Source organism: Colletotrichum truncatum (genome assembly GCF_014235925.2).
Source record: "Colletotrichum truncatum strain CMES1059 chromosome Unknown Contig_0009, whole genome shotgun sequence".
NCBI classification, from domain to species: Eukaryota; Fungi; Ascomycota; class Sordariomycetes; order Glomerellales; family Glomerellaceae; genus Colletotrichum; species Colletotrichum truncatum.
The window spans coordinates 1,587,475-1,602,670 of NW_027222406.1; the positions used below are offsets into that span (position 1 = coordinate 1,587,475).

The window sequence follows — 15,196 nt, forward strand, 5'->3', positions numbered from 1 at the left end:
AGTGAGTTAAATCTTGCGCATGTCATTGCAGAGGCACAAAAAGTTACATGCAAGGAAATAGCCCTTAATTATCGCACGAGTTAAACAACAAATAACTTTAGCTGGCTTAACTAATGCTCAAGAATTTTGGACTCAAACCTGAAGCCAGCATTGTGCAGACGGTCAATGTACGGTTGGCCTAAGCATGCGGCTGTGAAAACGCCTCCAGGCAATTCGACATCTTCCTCAAGCAGCGTCGATGCAGCTTGCACGACTAATATGCCCGTTACTGTTTGTGTCAGCATTCTAGCGTTCAGAGATTGCCGCCAGGGAACTCACAATAATACATGCTACCAGTGTACCAAGCGCGACAGTAAGCCTGTGGGTATCCGGTCTTGGATTGCCTGTCCGGGACAGCAATTCCACGATACTCGACCTCGTCGTTCTTGGCCAACTCCCTATCCGGTCCCTGGCCGGGCTGATAAACAAACAGTCTAACTAATTTCCTGAAAGGAGCTGCCGTTGCAAGTAGCAGGCCAAAGATAGCAAGGGCCCAGTGGATGATTATCCCACGAAGATAACTCTTCGCCCTCATGTACTCATGGAACGAAAAGTTTGGTCCGTAGAACTGCTTTTCGCGTGAGGGAAGCGACGCCATCAGACCCCACGATCTTTGGACGATAGGCGCATCCGTCATGCCCGCGATCGACGTAGTCATTAGTCCCAGATTAGGGACATTTCGCAGTCCCAGTATTTTCGTCAGAAGGGATGTCTGCGACGGAACCTTGTTGTGGTTGGGTACTGGCGAGAGAGCATATGGCTTGTGCTGTGCTTTCACCTCTTGGATGGAGAATGACTCGAACAGGCCAAGAGCCGTGGCCAGGGTACCGCCAGATGGGGCAGAACTATCGAAAGATTCGGCGTTAGAGCAGTGTTCTGTAAAAGGTTTCAGGGTAGGAGGAATGGGGAGCCTACTCTAGCTGGTGAATAGACACAGTCACAGCACCTGTCTTGGCCGAGAGCTGTTGGCGAACCTGCTTCGTGAGCAACCAAGTAACAAGGTCTGGTGGCGCCGACTCAATGCCAATCTGCGGAAACATCATTGCCCCCGTTTCCTTGGCTACGCCCTCGTACTTGTTGATCATCGTGCCGGTCCAAGGTGTTTCGCCGGTGACATCCATATAATGTGTGCCATTCTCAGCGCATGCTCTAAACGCGTACTCGCCATACTGGGCATAGGGGCCGACAGTAGTGATGATAATGTACGTCTTTTTAGCAAGCTTGTCGAGATCCTCAGCTTTGAGATCACAGATTTCAATTTCTGTAAGCAGTGATTAGCAATTTCAACCACAGCTCAACACGCACTAGTTTGAGGCCGCCAAGCCCGCATGAAGCTGCACGGAGGATTCAACCCCCCTCTGCACCTTTCGTCACCACTTTCTCACTCACTAACTCACTCACTCACACACACACGCTCTCTCTTTCTCTTTTTCAATTGTAAATCACCAATTCTTCGTCTTCTGGTTGAATCCACTGTGGTCTTAAGGGAATAGAGTGGAATATCCAAGCCGCTTGGCTAAAGGGCACTCGGAGAAATCAGACACCCGTCTGATGTAAAGAGGAAGTTAAATGATTCGGCCTACCTGGCTGCACTCTATCAGGATTCAGCTTCTTGTTTTCTGCAACAAGGCGTCGAAGTTTAGACTCTGACCGACCTGCTACCGCCCATTTCAAATTGGATGGCAGATGGGTCGTGATGTGCTCCGTGACAAAATTTCCCGTGTATCCTAGGGATGGTGATCAGCGCTCAGCACTTGGAGTATTGTACACTTCATCACCACGTCACAGAACACCTGGGCTTGCACGTACCAGTGGCGCCAAAGACGACTAAGTCGTATTGGCGGCCGTGCTGCTTGGTTGGCATTTTGAACTATTCTCGCGGGGAAGATGAGCTGGTGAAGGAGGAGAAAAGGGAAAAACACAGTTGCAGTAGTTCAAAGTGCTTAAAGTCTCAGACATCTACAAAAGTCGTGCGCCGCGGCGGCCATCTTTACATATCCCAGCAAGTCACGAAAAGTGGCACCCGTCTCTCCCTTCAAGCCCCTTTCTAAACGGACAACTTTCTCTCACAGTAGTCGCTTTGTGATTCAGTAGTGACACATTCCACCCTGTAACCGTTCCGGGCGACAAACTTTGTGGTGTAGCAAACGGCCATGTCAACTAGGAAAGGCATTTGGCCCGTGCTGTCTCAGCACCCTAGCGTCTGGATGGCCATCATCCAGACGCTCTACTTTCCCAATGCAGCTTAAAAGGCCCGACGGGTAGGTATGACGCCAATGCGCCGGCCTGATTGGAATATCCATTTGAGAAGGAGGCTGGTGTAACCCACTGAGTAGGACACCACCTTCTGGGAGCTTGCTGGCAGATTACCGAACCACAGTCATGTGATCAGTCACGTGTACTCTCGCTAAACTTTTTGACGAACACGGCAATTGCAGTCGAAAGGGCAGGGACCACTGCGCCGAGGTTTTACCGCGTAATTTTTTTTCTTGCAGAGTGGCCCCTGCTGCACGCACACAGTCAGCCAGCCCTAGGTACCCGAAATTCATCGTCCCGACCACACCATCTCTCAAATTATTTGGGAGGATCCAACATCACCATCGTCGCACTTCAAGTCAACGAACCCGTTCCCCCAACACATCGACAAAATGGCCAAGCGCACGAAGGTTCGTACTACTCTGCAATTAACCCAGGAGGACTGGCTTCATCGATATCCCACTCTGCTTCGAATTCCCATACCCCGCCCTGACGACCGTCAAATTCGCTCCATTGGCGACAGTGGCAGGCGAAGTATGAATTGGCATCGACGGGTGAGGGCTGGGTACGACAAGATTTGGCCGCCCCCGCAGCATCAGTATTTCCGCACCGCGAGTTGAGAACAAGAGAGAGACCCGATCGATTCGACGATGTCTACCACGACTAAACGCATATGCCCTGATTACTTCGACAGAAAGACCACTCGGGACCAATCCTGTATATCCCACGATTGACAGGATGGACCCCAGTTGGACGGTCACTACTGTAACTCGGCTTAAAATTCAGGCGCTCGTCTCGTAAACGAAAGATCGACTATGGTGCGCTGCTCGGACTGTCCTCTCTCATGTCGGCAACTCGTGGGCGGGAATCCGTGGCTTTGATGTCACAAATGCTAGGGGACGGCCGTATGACGGGATCTCGATGAAGCCGTGAATCTTATGTCAACCATGCCGGCCATAGATGGCTAACAACCGCACAGAAGGTCGGAGTTACCGGCAAGTACGGTACCAGATACGGTGCTTCCCTGCGTAAGCAGGTCAAGAAGATGGAAGTGTCCCAGCACGCCAAGTACACCTGCACCTTCTGCGGCAAGCCTACCGTCAAGCGCCACTCCACTGGTATCTGGAACTGCAAGGCCTGCAAGAAGACCGTTGCCGGCGGTGCTTACACTGTTGCGTACGTAGAACCCCCTAACCAGGCCACATAACGACGCCTTCTTCAGGAGACAGGAAACAGTTTGGCTAACCAGAAGTACAGCACCCCTGCTGCTGCTGCCATGCGCTCGACTCTCCGTCGTCTGAGGGAAATCGCTGAGGTTTAAGGATGGGATGACGGATGGTGGACGGCTTCTGCTTTGCATTTTCGGGCGGTGTATGGGAAAACCGGATATTCATGCCTACATCCTGACGACGGCCACAAGGAACGGGTCTTCGGTCAGCTGCCAGAGCGACCACTTGGTCAGCAATGAAAAGAACTTGACGTACAGAAACGTCCCCTCCCGATTTGTCCTGACGTGCTCCCCCTCTACTTGCGAGGCAAGTATTTGCGTGATGTGATGAACAGCGTAGTGCAGGTCGGTCGCAGACGGAGTGGAGCCGGGTGGACTGGACAGAGTCATCAATCTCATTAACCAACCCCATGGCCAGATGGACCCACGCCATTTCGGATCCGCCTTATTCGTCATAGAGAGGCATCCACGAGGCTATGGCGTCGGTGATTCTCAACAACTTCGTGTTTAGCCAAGGAGAAGCTGAGGGAAGTCCCGCTGGGTGCCTGCATTGGGCTGCATCAATGCGAGAAGCCCCAGCAAGGTCCTCATGCGAAGGTAGCAATGACTCTACTTGTTCACACAAGTTAGACAACGCAATTTAGATTATTCTCGAAGCAGGCGAGCATATGCACGCAGTATGACGCTGCCACGTTGAATTAACACTTGAGTCATCCATGTTGCCTGGGACTTACAAGGCGCGGATGCAGCTGGTAGGGTCAGGTGGGCCAATGGGACGGCTGACTACGGCGATGGACATGAGGACACCGAAAAAAGGATGGCGGGTTAGTGCCATTTCGGCATGTAAGTCGGTGTGTGCCCGCTGGTCGCCTTGCCCCTAGTTATCTGATATCGTGGCATTTGAGGAGGAACACACAATCACCAGTCAAGGATGAGGACCCCAAAGGTTCGTACATGGAGATGAGTTACGCAGAGTAAGCAAATTTGGGGGGTTTATTCCCTTGCGGAACGGCCACCGTAAACGACCAAGACACACAAGGGTATAAAACGCTGCGCCCGCTTCAAATTAGCTATTGCCTTTTGTTCGGCTGCCCTGGGGAATTAAATAGGCAAGGAAAACCGGAGCGAATCCGCAGCCGGAACGGGCGGCCAGTAATTGATTGAATCGACTCTTTCCCGAATACTCGCTCGGGCACACCAAGGAAGAGACGGACTCTGGCTTGGGTCGCAGACTGATGCAGGCCAGACTACCAGCCAATCTTGTCAGCATCCGAGACGAGGGGCGTGAAGGTCTCACGTGTACCTTGCGTATATCAGCATATCCGCGTCTACCTTGCCTTTTGTCCTTAGTTCGGTACGGAGTCGGAGTCCCTTGGCTTGACCTGAGTTTCGCCTAACCCCCAACTGCCCCCAACTCCTGTGATGAGAGTATCCCAATTTTGGAAGCGGAGATGGGCACTTTTAGTTGTACTGACTGACCCCATTCCAGCGCCCAAGTATTCACACCCTGCGCCCCGGCCTTTCCCCTTCAGCCAGCCCGTGTCGCCCTCGACTGCCTCTTTCCATTCTACTTGTTCCACCAACCGGTTCTTGTCTTTCCAATTCCCCCCTTATCATCCGGCTTGTCGTTGCCGAGTTTGCGTTCCAATCCTGAAGCCACCTCCCTACGTTAAGGCACTCCAAGGCACTACCTTTAGTTGTGTGGATCGCACCTGACATTGTCTGACGTAAACGCCTCACTCGCACATCCCGATCTCACTTTTCAGTTCGCCTCAACGCCAGACGCAACATAGACGCAGACGCAGACGCTATCAACCCAACCCGATTGCACCCTGTGCTCAGCTGGCCAGAGGTACCTGACCAACTGACGTCGCACGAGCCAACCCGCCGAGAGAGTTTTTTGACTCTCCCACCGATACTACCTACTTGCCTACCAGCCTACTTTACCTTACCTTACCTCACAACAACCACCACCACTACCAACGCTTCTTTTCTCCCCTCCTCTTCCCACCACCCTTTTGTCGTCGTCTCCAGTCACAGCCCGCTCGTGATCTTGGAGGGTGGCTCGGTGATGAGAGAGTAGCAAGGGAACTGTGAGGAGTAAAGGTCGGCAAACGTAACGCAACGCAACGCAACACACAACACACGCAAGCTCCACAACCCGTCGTATGGGTTTCTGCCCGCCAAGTCAGGTACGTATCAACTCTCTTTTTTATGTGCTTCCTCACTTTCCCGATTCAAGAAGTTGCCGAGGAGTCAGTGCCCCATTTGTCCACTACCTGCGTTACCGTGTACCTTGCTCGTCCTGCGAGGTGAAAGTGAGGTGCCTCTGCTGCTCATACTGCAACAATCCTTGGGGGTTTGTGCTTTTGCAGCGGCCCTAGTGGGCTGGTCTGACCCGTCCAGTTGTAGTGTCCAGCGTGTGTACCAGGTACTGAGTTTGTGGGCTGCTGATGGTTCTGGGCAAGCCCAGCAGGTGCAGGTCCCTTGTCCAGCTCACTGGACTACGGTCTGCGAGGTGTGTGGCGCACCGCTGCACAAGCCGGCCGTTGATTGGCCCCGCTTCAGGCCAGTTGCAGGCCTGCGCTAAGCTCGCAAAAGCCGCTTTGGGGGCTTTGTTGCTCCAAACCTTCCCTCCTACAATTCCAGGTCTCCCTCGGCAGCTATCTCATCCTCTCCTCCTCCTCTGTAATTACTAGCCAGCCCAGCAGCACTTCTCGCCTCACAACAAACCTCCCCCAAAGGCGGAAGTGTGAATAACCCCTCCCACACTGGGCTGTTCTGCAGCTTTCGTCTTTTTTTATTTCTTTTTTTTTAACTTCTTTTTTTGGTCGTCCTTCCAGCGGCAAAACACCCCGAACCGGCTGACAGTTCCTCCCCCACCAGAAACGCAAGAGGCACCAAACCAAACCTACTACCTCCTACCCACCTTCCACCTTTTTTTTTTCCCTTTCCCACTCTTCAGCAACAAACCCAGTGCCAGTGCAGTGCAGTGCAGGGCGTGCACCCAGCACTACCAAGTTCTATCACCTCAGCACCACCAGCAGCAGCACTGTTGCACTCTCGCCTCTTTACACCACTTACCGCCCACTGCCCGCGACAGACAACAAGCAAACAAACGCCATAAGCCCTTTTGCTGAACAACAACGCACATTCGACGTGAATTTCAGTGCATTTCAAAAGCCAAATATTGGCCTCTCCAACCTACGAATTTTATGAATTCATCAAATCTGAAGCGTTACTACCACTGTTGCCACAATGACTGAGCCGGATCAGTGCATCATATGTTTGGAGTCGCTGCAGCCCCCCTCGTCCCAGCTGGACGGCGCAAACGGAGCGGGACCTACAGTAGCGACAACAGGAACAACATCAAAAGCCACTTACCAACGCATCGACTCCGATATCGAAATACTCGAAGAAGACGAGAACAACCATATTGCTACTTTGGTCGGCTGCAATCACGTTGTCCATGATCGATGCATCAGGAGTTGGGCAAAGAATTCCAATACTTGCCCCATCTGTCGTACACCTTTCAATGAAGTCAGTCTATCATCTGAGCTGAACGGTACGTATCCGCCCCCCAAAGCATTTCACCCTCGACATGGCAACAACAGCAACTAATTGTCGAACTTGCAGGTCCTCCCGTCGATTCGTATGCTGTTCAAGATAAGAAGCAAGAACAGGAATTCGATATTCACAGATGGCTTGAGGAAAACCCCGAAGATGATGCTTCCGAGCCCAGTCCGATTTGCCCCATCTGCGAGTCTGGAGATCACGAAGACGTATTGCTCCTCTGCGATGGCTGCAACGCAGCCTACCACACACACTGTATTGGTCTGGCCGGCGTGCCTCAGACAGAATATTGGTTCTGTTTTGAGTGTACCGAGAACAACACAGGTCATTCTCGCCCTGGAGATATTTCACAGGCCGATTTGCAAGAGGCGCAGGCCATTTCGCAGGCCATCGCGCAGGCTGCACGCCCCTCTAACAGACGGAGCGTCTACGCCCGGCGTGGCTTCCTGCGTACTCAACTGCAGGCTAGAAATGCCAGACGCGAGGCTAGATCCCTTGAGTGGCAAGGCGCCTGGGATCGTATTGCGAGCCGTATCTACGACGCCACTGATATCGACCTCGATAACCATGAAGAGGACGACGCCTTCCAGAGTTTCCGTCGAGTACAATCGCAGCGGGAGCAGAGAGAACAGATCCGCGATTTGCAGGAGCATCGCGACTGGGAACAGCGTATGAGCATTGCCAGCCGCATGGGCGCGAGGGATGTGTTTGTGCGAAATATTCGCCCGACCGTTGGTCACCGTTTGGACGGCCTTCCTGTTGAGCCAGTTCAGCCGCCTCCGCCTCCTCCTGCTCCCGAAACTAGAGACGAGCAAAGAGCTTGGGGTGCACTTGAACGGGCTCGTGATACCGAAACCACCCCCAATACCCGGAAGCGAAAGTCCAGATCTGTTACGGCTTCCCCGCAGGAGCCCGCACAGGAACCCGAGCGCAAATTGAAGAGACCCCGTACTCGCAGGCTGCCTTTGCAAGGAGAAGCGTCGGCCTCTGGCTCTGGCTCTGGATCTGTTCCTGTTCCTGTTCCTGTTCCTGTTTCTGCCTCGGCGTCGGCGTCAGCGTCAGCATCAACATCAACATCAGCATCAGCATTAGCATCTGCATCAGCCTCTGCTCCCACCTCTGTGCCCACAGCAACCTCTTCGCCTGCACCGACGACCGCACCGGCCTCGAGACAGACAAACCACCCGGCTCGCCGTCCTCAATCCCCCATCGGCACGGAGACCGGACCCTCTTTCCTGTCTTCTCTACTCAAAGAGGTTGAGATGAGCACCCCGTCAGACGACGATGCGATGCGCAACTACTTCGGCACTCGTTCTGGGATTGACCCCTCTTCCCCAGTCACATCCCCCTCGCCCTCTTCGCGCAACTCCCCCCGAGCCCTGTCCCTCACACCACCACCGCACCCCCGGCCTAGTTCTCCTACGCTGTCTCTAAGCTCTTACGTAGAGCCAAGATTTCCCAAGGCCAACTACTCGCCGACTCGAGCTTCGGGCGACAGCAGCGACTCCGATAGCCGGTCGAACGGCGCCGAAATTCGTCAGCCTCGACCCCAACGACCAATGCGCCACCGAGCCAACCTCACCCGGTCGCAAGATTCGTCCCCGACTCGATCTGCTATATCTCTAGAAAACAAGGAGAGAATCAGCAATATTGTCCGGGCTGCGCTGAATCCCCATTACCGCGCGAAAGGTCTCACAACTGAGCAGTATGCAACTATTAATCGTGACGTTTCTCGCAAGTTGTACGAGGGTTTGCGCGATCCGCTAGCTCTCGACGAGGATGCTAAGAAAGCATGGGAAAAGATCGCCGCTAGGGAGGTGGCCCGTGCAGTTGAGGAACTGAAGGCTTGATCGAAGTCACGGACGGAATGGGCACCAGGCGTTCAAGGGGTTTGGCAGCGAACCACGCGGTTTGATACCCAACACTTCATCTGAAAGTGGCTTTGAATTTTATTTTATTTTCCCACGCTTGGATCCGAATGTTTGTTATTCTCGGATAAGGATAAGGGATAGACCCGTTCTGTATGTTAAGGGTCTCGCATGACTCAGATATCATTTGCTGAGGTTCTCGTGTGGAAGAGTTCTGAGATAGGCTGCACAAGCTTCCTCCTGTACTGTAGATAGACGACGATACGATGAATGGACATAACGACTTTGCTCTAACACGGCCTAATGAGAGATGAATGTGTCGTTGCTGACTCTGTTGGTGCAGTTAGCAGCTTTAGGGGCATGAGCAACGGAGCAAAACATGAGCAAAGCAAGAATTCAAAAGTTTGTGCCTAATTTGAGGCGCGGCTTATTGAGCCTGAGGATAATCCGTCAAGGAGCCACCACTCTGGACGCGACGGCGTGGACTGAACGGGACGTTCGGCAACCAGCCGCGCATTGAGAGATGAAATGTATGCAGTATCTATCTAACAGTGATTCCCAGTAGAAAAGATGCAGGCGCTGCTAGCGAAAAAGACTGCTTTTTGCTCTGGGCACTCGAAAAATGATCAGGACGTTCTGGAGGCGGAACAGGTCTTGACGATAAGGAAATGGTGCCGTAATGACAAAGAGAGAAGAAAGAGAGAAAGAGAACGGCCCGCTTCAGAGATAGAAAAGGTTCTGCGCTGCCAGTCCCACTGCTGACGTAATATGAGAGTTTATGCCTCGCGACATTAGGGCCCATCCAGGCTTGCATCGCCGGCACTGAGACGGGCCGTCTCGATACGTACCCCTCGGAACAGGATGTTCGGCCTGGAGCTCATGTGCCCTTAGGTAAGCGTGGTCAGACCTTCGCGGTACGTACTGCGGCCGAGCTTGCAGCAAAAAAGTTCAATCCCATCTGGAGATCTCGACTGAGGTGTTGACGAGGAGACCCAGTACCACCAGACATCCAGCATGGCGGCCTCAAGCAGAGGCGCTTTCGCCGTTCTAGGGCTCCTACGAAGTGCGTTTGCGACTATGATCTTTTTACTGAAGCAATTGACTGATTAATGTGCTCCGACAGCATCCCCCAGACTCTGCCGACAATGCGCTAGAGTCCAGATCAGAGCTCCCTCGCGAGCGTACTCGGGCGCCACCGCCGCGGCCACGACGACCCCTCCCCCTCCTCCGCCGACCTCCAGCATCCCCCCCGAGCCCAAGGCCACGACGCAGAGCGGCCCCGGCTACCGCATCAAGTCGGGCGTTGTCGTTACGCGGGCGCCGCTCCTCACGCGACCCCTGACGGACTTTGAGGAGTCCTACTTCTTTTACCAGAAGCGTCTCAATGAGCGGCTGACGCTGCCCTTCATCACGTCCGTCTACTTCAAGCCCGACACTCCTGCCCTCATCGACTGGAACATGAAGGTCAAGGATCGCCAGGGCACCGTGGCCAAGGAACTCGGCGTGTACAACGGCAAGGCGTCTCGCGCTTGGGACGACGAGTTGACGGTTGGCGACTCTCTGAGCAAGCACGACACTACGCGAGAACTCATTCTCAAGGACGCCATCATGCGCGTCAGTGACGATGCCGAGATCATCCCCGAGGAGGACCGTGTGCCTCCCGAGGCACCCCAGCCGCGTGTATCGGATGCGGATAAGAAGAACGACAAGAAGAGACTGGACCGCGCTATGGACCGGACACTGTACCTTGTCGTCAAGAAGGATGGCAAGTGGGAGTTCCCCGCGGCGGGACTTAGCACGGAGGAGAACCTTCACGAGGTGAGTTTACTAGCCTGGACCCTACCCTTCCTCTTTCGTTAGGGACGAGTGGTAGATGATTGGTGCTAATGGTTGAGTAAATAGGCCGCCCAGCGCGTTCTTGAGCAGTCTGCCGGTGTCAACATGAACACGTGGATGGTCGGCCGCGCGCCGGTCGCGCATCACGTCGTCAAGCCTGCCGTTAAGCAGGATGGTAGCCTTGAGCGCAAGGGCGAGAAGACCTTCTTCCTCAAGTGGCGCATCATGGCCGGCCAGGCGGACCTGGCGAACAACAAGCACGGCTACAGCGAGTTCCAGTGGCTGACGAAGGAGGAGCTCAAGGAGGCGCTGCCGTTCGAATACTACCGCAGCGTGCGGAACATGTTGGCCGACAGGTAAGCGGACTTCTTTCTGGTCTACGCTACTTAAGCCGTCTCGCCAGGGGAAGTGAAAGCATGTGAAGGAGGGGAAAGAAAAGTGTAACGCTGTTGTATCATAGATAACTGTACAATCATATCTTCACTTGATGTCGACCGGTGAGGTTGACTGAACTTGTTTTGCCGCCTGGTTTCCCCTAATGATGTCGTAAGTAAGAGACGATGTGCTTGCCTCCCGGTATCACTATCAAAATAGGATATTTAGCTCTTCCATCACTGTCTTGCAGTTGGCCGGATTGTCGTTACACTACAAAGACATCCGGCAACTCGTCAGCCTACCGATGCTCCTCATTCAAAATGGCACTACAAATGACGCTATAGCCCATGTATTGGGTCGTGACGATGCACCATTGCCTCATACATACAAAGACACACTATGATATCCAAGAGGGGGTTCAGTCAGTCTATGTCAGCCGTGGCCAGACGGACCAAAGTGTTTGTTCTCCAAGTCAACGAGCGCGCAGTTCACACTAATAGTCCCAGGTACAATTCCCTCCTACCTTAACTCATTTTTAGACCACCCACCCCTTAGCACCAAAGCCCCCCCTCGCTTATATTCACATCTCGTGCCGCGGCGTGATCATAATCATCAATATAGAGAGTCCGCCTGAACCTCCGGTGTTACGTAGGCTGGTATTGATCCCAATCACTATTGAGAAAAGCCCAGCATTGTTATGCTGCCCCCAACAAGACCGATAGGAGCCTCCCCAATATCTCGTATTCCGATCTGGAAAGACAGGATACCCATTCTGATTTTACACCTCTTTTTTGTATGAGCGGCTGGTTGGGGGAACTCTATGGCAGGTGTTTTCCGGTCTGTGTGGGTATAGCTTGTAGCGTAAACGTGGAACAGCCTTGGCCACCTCGAGCCGTCTCGCTAGCAGCTATAATACCACTCCTTCCTATTTCTACCTTACTTCACTATTTCGTCTTATCTCCATCCTTAAGTGTCTCCGATGTATATTCCATCATTTTCTTTTGCGTCATTCAAGGCTGGTGGGTTATGAAAGGGTTCCCTCAGGCACAAGGAGAAATTACTCCCAGATAAACGCCTTCCTTCGCAGGCATATTGCGTTTCGCAACGGTTGGTACACCTTTCTACTAGCAGTGTCATCATACTTATTCTCGTATTCAGAGTCTCTCCGTTGCATTCTACTTTCATCAACACATCCGCACAGCCATGGAGGTCACCACGGATAACTTCTGGACCCAGCTGCCAAGAGTAGTGATGTCTATCGCGGAGTCGAGCTTTGTAACTATCAGGTTTGAGATAACAGGCAATTCACGTAAGATATCAAAGCTTACGTGGAATAGCGACGATATATATCGACAGAGTTAATACGAACCTAACTAAAGAATCGCGCTGACTTACACGCAACGTTTTTCAGCCCTGTTCTACCATCTTCAGACCGGATGAGGGTGCGCCGCCCACCATTGTCTAAACAGCTACTGACAGCCACTTACTAACCATACTAGACACAGACCTGTTTTATGTCACATCCTTGCTGCTCGTCGATACACCAGAAGACGACCCCTTGGTTTATGGTGTAAACAGGAAGATAACGATCTTCCTCTCAATTCACTAGAGTTCCAAATATATATATATATAGGGCCTTTAACTAGACAAGACATCCAATAAACCAGCTCTGTATCTCAGCCGCAAAGAAGCTTGAGATGCAATTGAGCGCCTGGTTGTCCCAAAAGCACTCAAACGTAGAGAAAGACCATCAGTACATCGTGAATGAAGAGGATTGGAGCTTCTCCAGCGCATATGTCTTTCAAAACATCACAGTTTGGCTTGGGGGTCGTAGGGTTGATGTAAGCACCAGAGACAGCCAGTTAGCCATGGAGAAATCAAAATTCGTGTCACTTCCTTAGATAGCAAAAAAAGAAGAACCGCGTATCACAAGATAGCTCGCGTGGCCGCCTAAACATTGTTTTTGCACATGAAGTATCGCACTCGGAACTATGGTGTCATTCAGCAACCTAGAGCAGGCAAGCCTCAGAAATAGATAACTTACCAATTCTGGTTCGGAACTCACTGAGAAAGCAGATAGTTGAAGCTGCTAGAGTCTTTGAACACTAAAAAGCTTTGGTATCTAAGTCCAATAAATCCGTCAATTACAAAAACTTTTTCTGATGGAGAGTTTGAAGACGTCTCAGGCCCAACTCGCATAGTTAGGGCTTTATTGCCTCGGTTGGGAAACTTGCTAGTAGAGCATACCAGACACACCATTGCCCACAAATCTTCTCTGTTCCTTGTGAGAACCGGAAGGTAGCTATCATTCGCGCCGCAAAATGAGTTCCAAGTCAGCAGATATCCGGAAGAAAACATAAAGCGATCTCAAGATGCTCAAAGCTCGACTCCAATCTGTCCGACTTCGCATCATCAGTCTCAGTCAGTTCTGGGATTTATTTTTCCTTCACAGAGCTTCTATTGACGACCTTCTTGACTCCTCCGGTGATTTTTTTTCGCTAAGTCCACGAATTACTTCTGCTTGCTATGGGCATGGAGGTTGTGGCTACTAGCAAGCAAGCTATTGAAGGAGATGACCTCTGGCGGGTATGTTTGACAAATTCAATGGTGAAGAGGCGAAGCCATATATCTACTGGGAACTGTCCTATGGCTATAATCGTAGATAAAATGCACACGAGGCAGGTTGCGATAGTATGTTAACTGGTCGAGCCTTTGCGGGGTTGACTGACAAGCAGCCAGGTTTCATGGCTACTACTATTCTTCTACGTCTGGCCCCCAAACTAACTTGCGAGGCGTTTGGCAGAACACCCACCAATTTGAGACTTGGGATAAGATGACAAAGCGGCTGTACAGTGAATATTGGCTGCTGGACCTTGTGCGTGACCCTAATTACTCTGGCTCAGACTCGTAGTCGGCCTTTGACTAGTCCGCAAAAGACTCGGACGACGCAGATGCGGAACTTGAACCTCTCCACTGGGATTATCTTGTGTTTGACATATGCTGGACCGCTCTTCCTAGAGGCCCTCGACGAATGTCGTCCACTTGAGATAGAGTGGACTGCCTACCATGATCTTTAATGGATTGGGCCCGGCGGGGTTTACTGAGGGGAAAACATGACGTTTAAGACGCGTTAAGTAGAAGAAACGACGCGTTGTACGCAAATAGAGATGAACTGTACAAAGTATGATGAAAAATAGGGACTGATCCTAGACATTTTCTTCGAAAGGCCCCGCTGAGATTGGGTTGTGGGTTTCTTGCTGTTCGGTTTGTTCTTTTTTCGATTTTATTATGATCTTGGCTAAGTTTGTCTAAGTATCATTATTTGATACTCGGTATTCCACCATTTTTGTTCTACTGTCAATAGTAGACTCATCACATCATTGGAAATTTGTTCCTCTTCCTCAAGGGGAGAGGAAAAATCCAAGTGGACGAGAAGGCTGATGCTAGACGTCGGCTTGTTCTGTTACCGGCGTGCCTCGGAACGGCCTCGGGATAATCTGGGGAAGTAAGTACAGGGGCACGCGAACTCTTAATTAAACGCGATCATGACATCTGATGGGGTCAATTAAAGAGGCAGTAATAACATTTCACTTATTACGGCAAATCCGTGGAGGGGAACCCCAACTTGGAGGGCAAAGAGTACGAATTTTGAAATGACAGGCAAGCGACAGCATGAGACGAGCGTCTCTAAATGGTTGGTGATCTCCGCTAGATGAGATGAAGCTCGGCCGGTCGTCGAGGGCAACCCCTGTTTTCTCCGTCCAGGCCCTGCGCTCTTCCCCGATCAGGAAGCTACGCCCAATGAGGAGGGCCAAAAGCCGGGAAGAGGCAGCGCTCGTGGAGGCTAGAGGGGTACTTCACGTGTGAGGAATCCGGGGCGACGTCACTGGGTACAGCGGACCAAGACCATGTACTCGCTTATCGTCCCCCTCTCGTTTTTGGCGGTCAGCTGGCTGGGCCGACAAAGTTGCAGAAGCCGGGGGGAGCCCACCTCCTTCACGCTTTGCCAGGAGAACAAACC

General features: G+C 52.1%; 4 protein-coding genes across 4 annotated transcripts; 3 read left to right on the forward strand and 1 right to left on the reverse strand.

Moving 5' to 3' along the window:
- Positions 1 to 110: 110 nt before the first annotated feature.
- CTRU02_212950 (saccharopine dehydrogenase) lies at positions 111 to 1,903 on the reverse strand (the record flags this gene model as incomplete). Its single annotated transcript, XM_070205943.1, has 5 exons — positions 111 to 285; positions 312 to 884; positions 955 to 1,300; positions 1,623 to 1,766; positions 1,849 to 1,903. 5 exons carry the CDS (start codon positions 1,901 to 1,903, stop codon positions 111 to 113), a joined length of 1,293 nt encoding a protein of 430 aa, XP_070060336.1.
- Positions 1,904 to 2,687: 784 nt separating this feature from the next.
- Positions 2,688 to 3,616, forward strand: CTRU02_212951 (60S ribosomal protein L43; the record flags this gene model as incomplete). Its single annotated transcript, XM_070205944.1, has 4 exons — positions 2,688 to 2,705; positions 2,819 to 2,829; positions 3,256 to 3,471; positions 3,553 to 3,616. The coding sequence occupies 4 exons, from the start codon at positions 2,688 to 2,690 to the stop codon at positions 3,614 to 3,616; spliced, it is 309 nt and encodes a 102-aa protein (XP_070060337.1).
- A 3,165-nt stretch (positions 3,617 to 6,781) lies between these two features.
- On the forward strand, positions 6,782 to 8,946 carry CTRU02_212952 (PHD-finger domain-containing protein; the record flags this gene model as incomplete). Its single annotated transcript, XM_036721518.1, has 2 exons — positions 6,782 to 7,088; positions 7,160 to 8,946. The coding sequence occupies 2 exons, from the start codon at positions 6,782 to 6,784 to the stop codon at positions 8,944 to 8,946; spliced, it is 2,094 nt and encodes a 697-aa protein (XP_036586687.1).
- A 1,032-nt stretch (positions 8,947 to 9,978) lies between these two features.
- Positions 9,979 to 11,160, forward strand: CTRU02_212953 (mitochondrial 54S ribosomal protein mL46; the record flags this gene model as incomplete). Its single annotated transcript, XM_036721519.1, has 3 exons — positions 9,979 to 10,027; positions 10,076 to 10,782; positions 10,867 to 11,160. 3 exons carry the CDS (start codon positions 9,979 to 9,981, stop codon positions 11,158 to 11,160), a joined length of 1,050 nt encoding a protein of 349 aa, XP_036586688.1.
- Between the last annotated feature and the right edge of the window lie 4,036 nt (positions 11,161 to 15,196).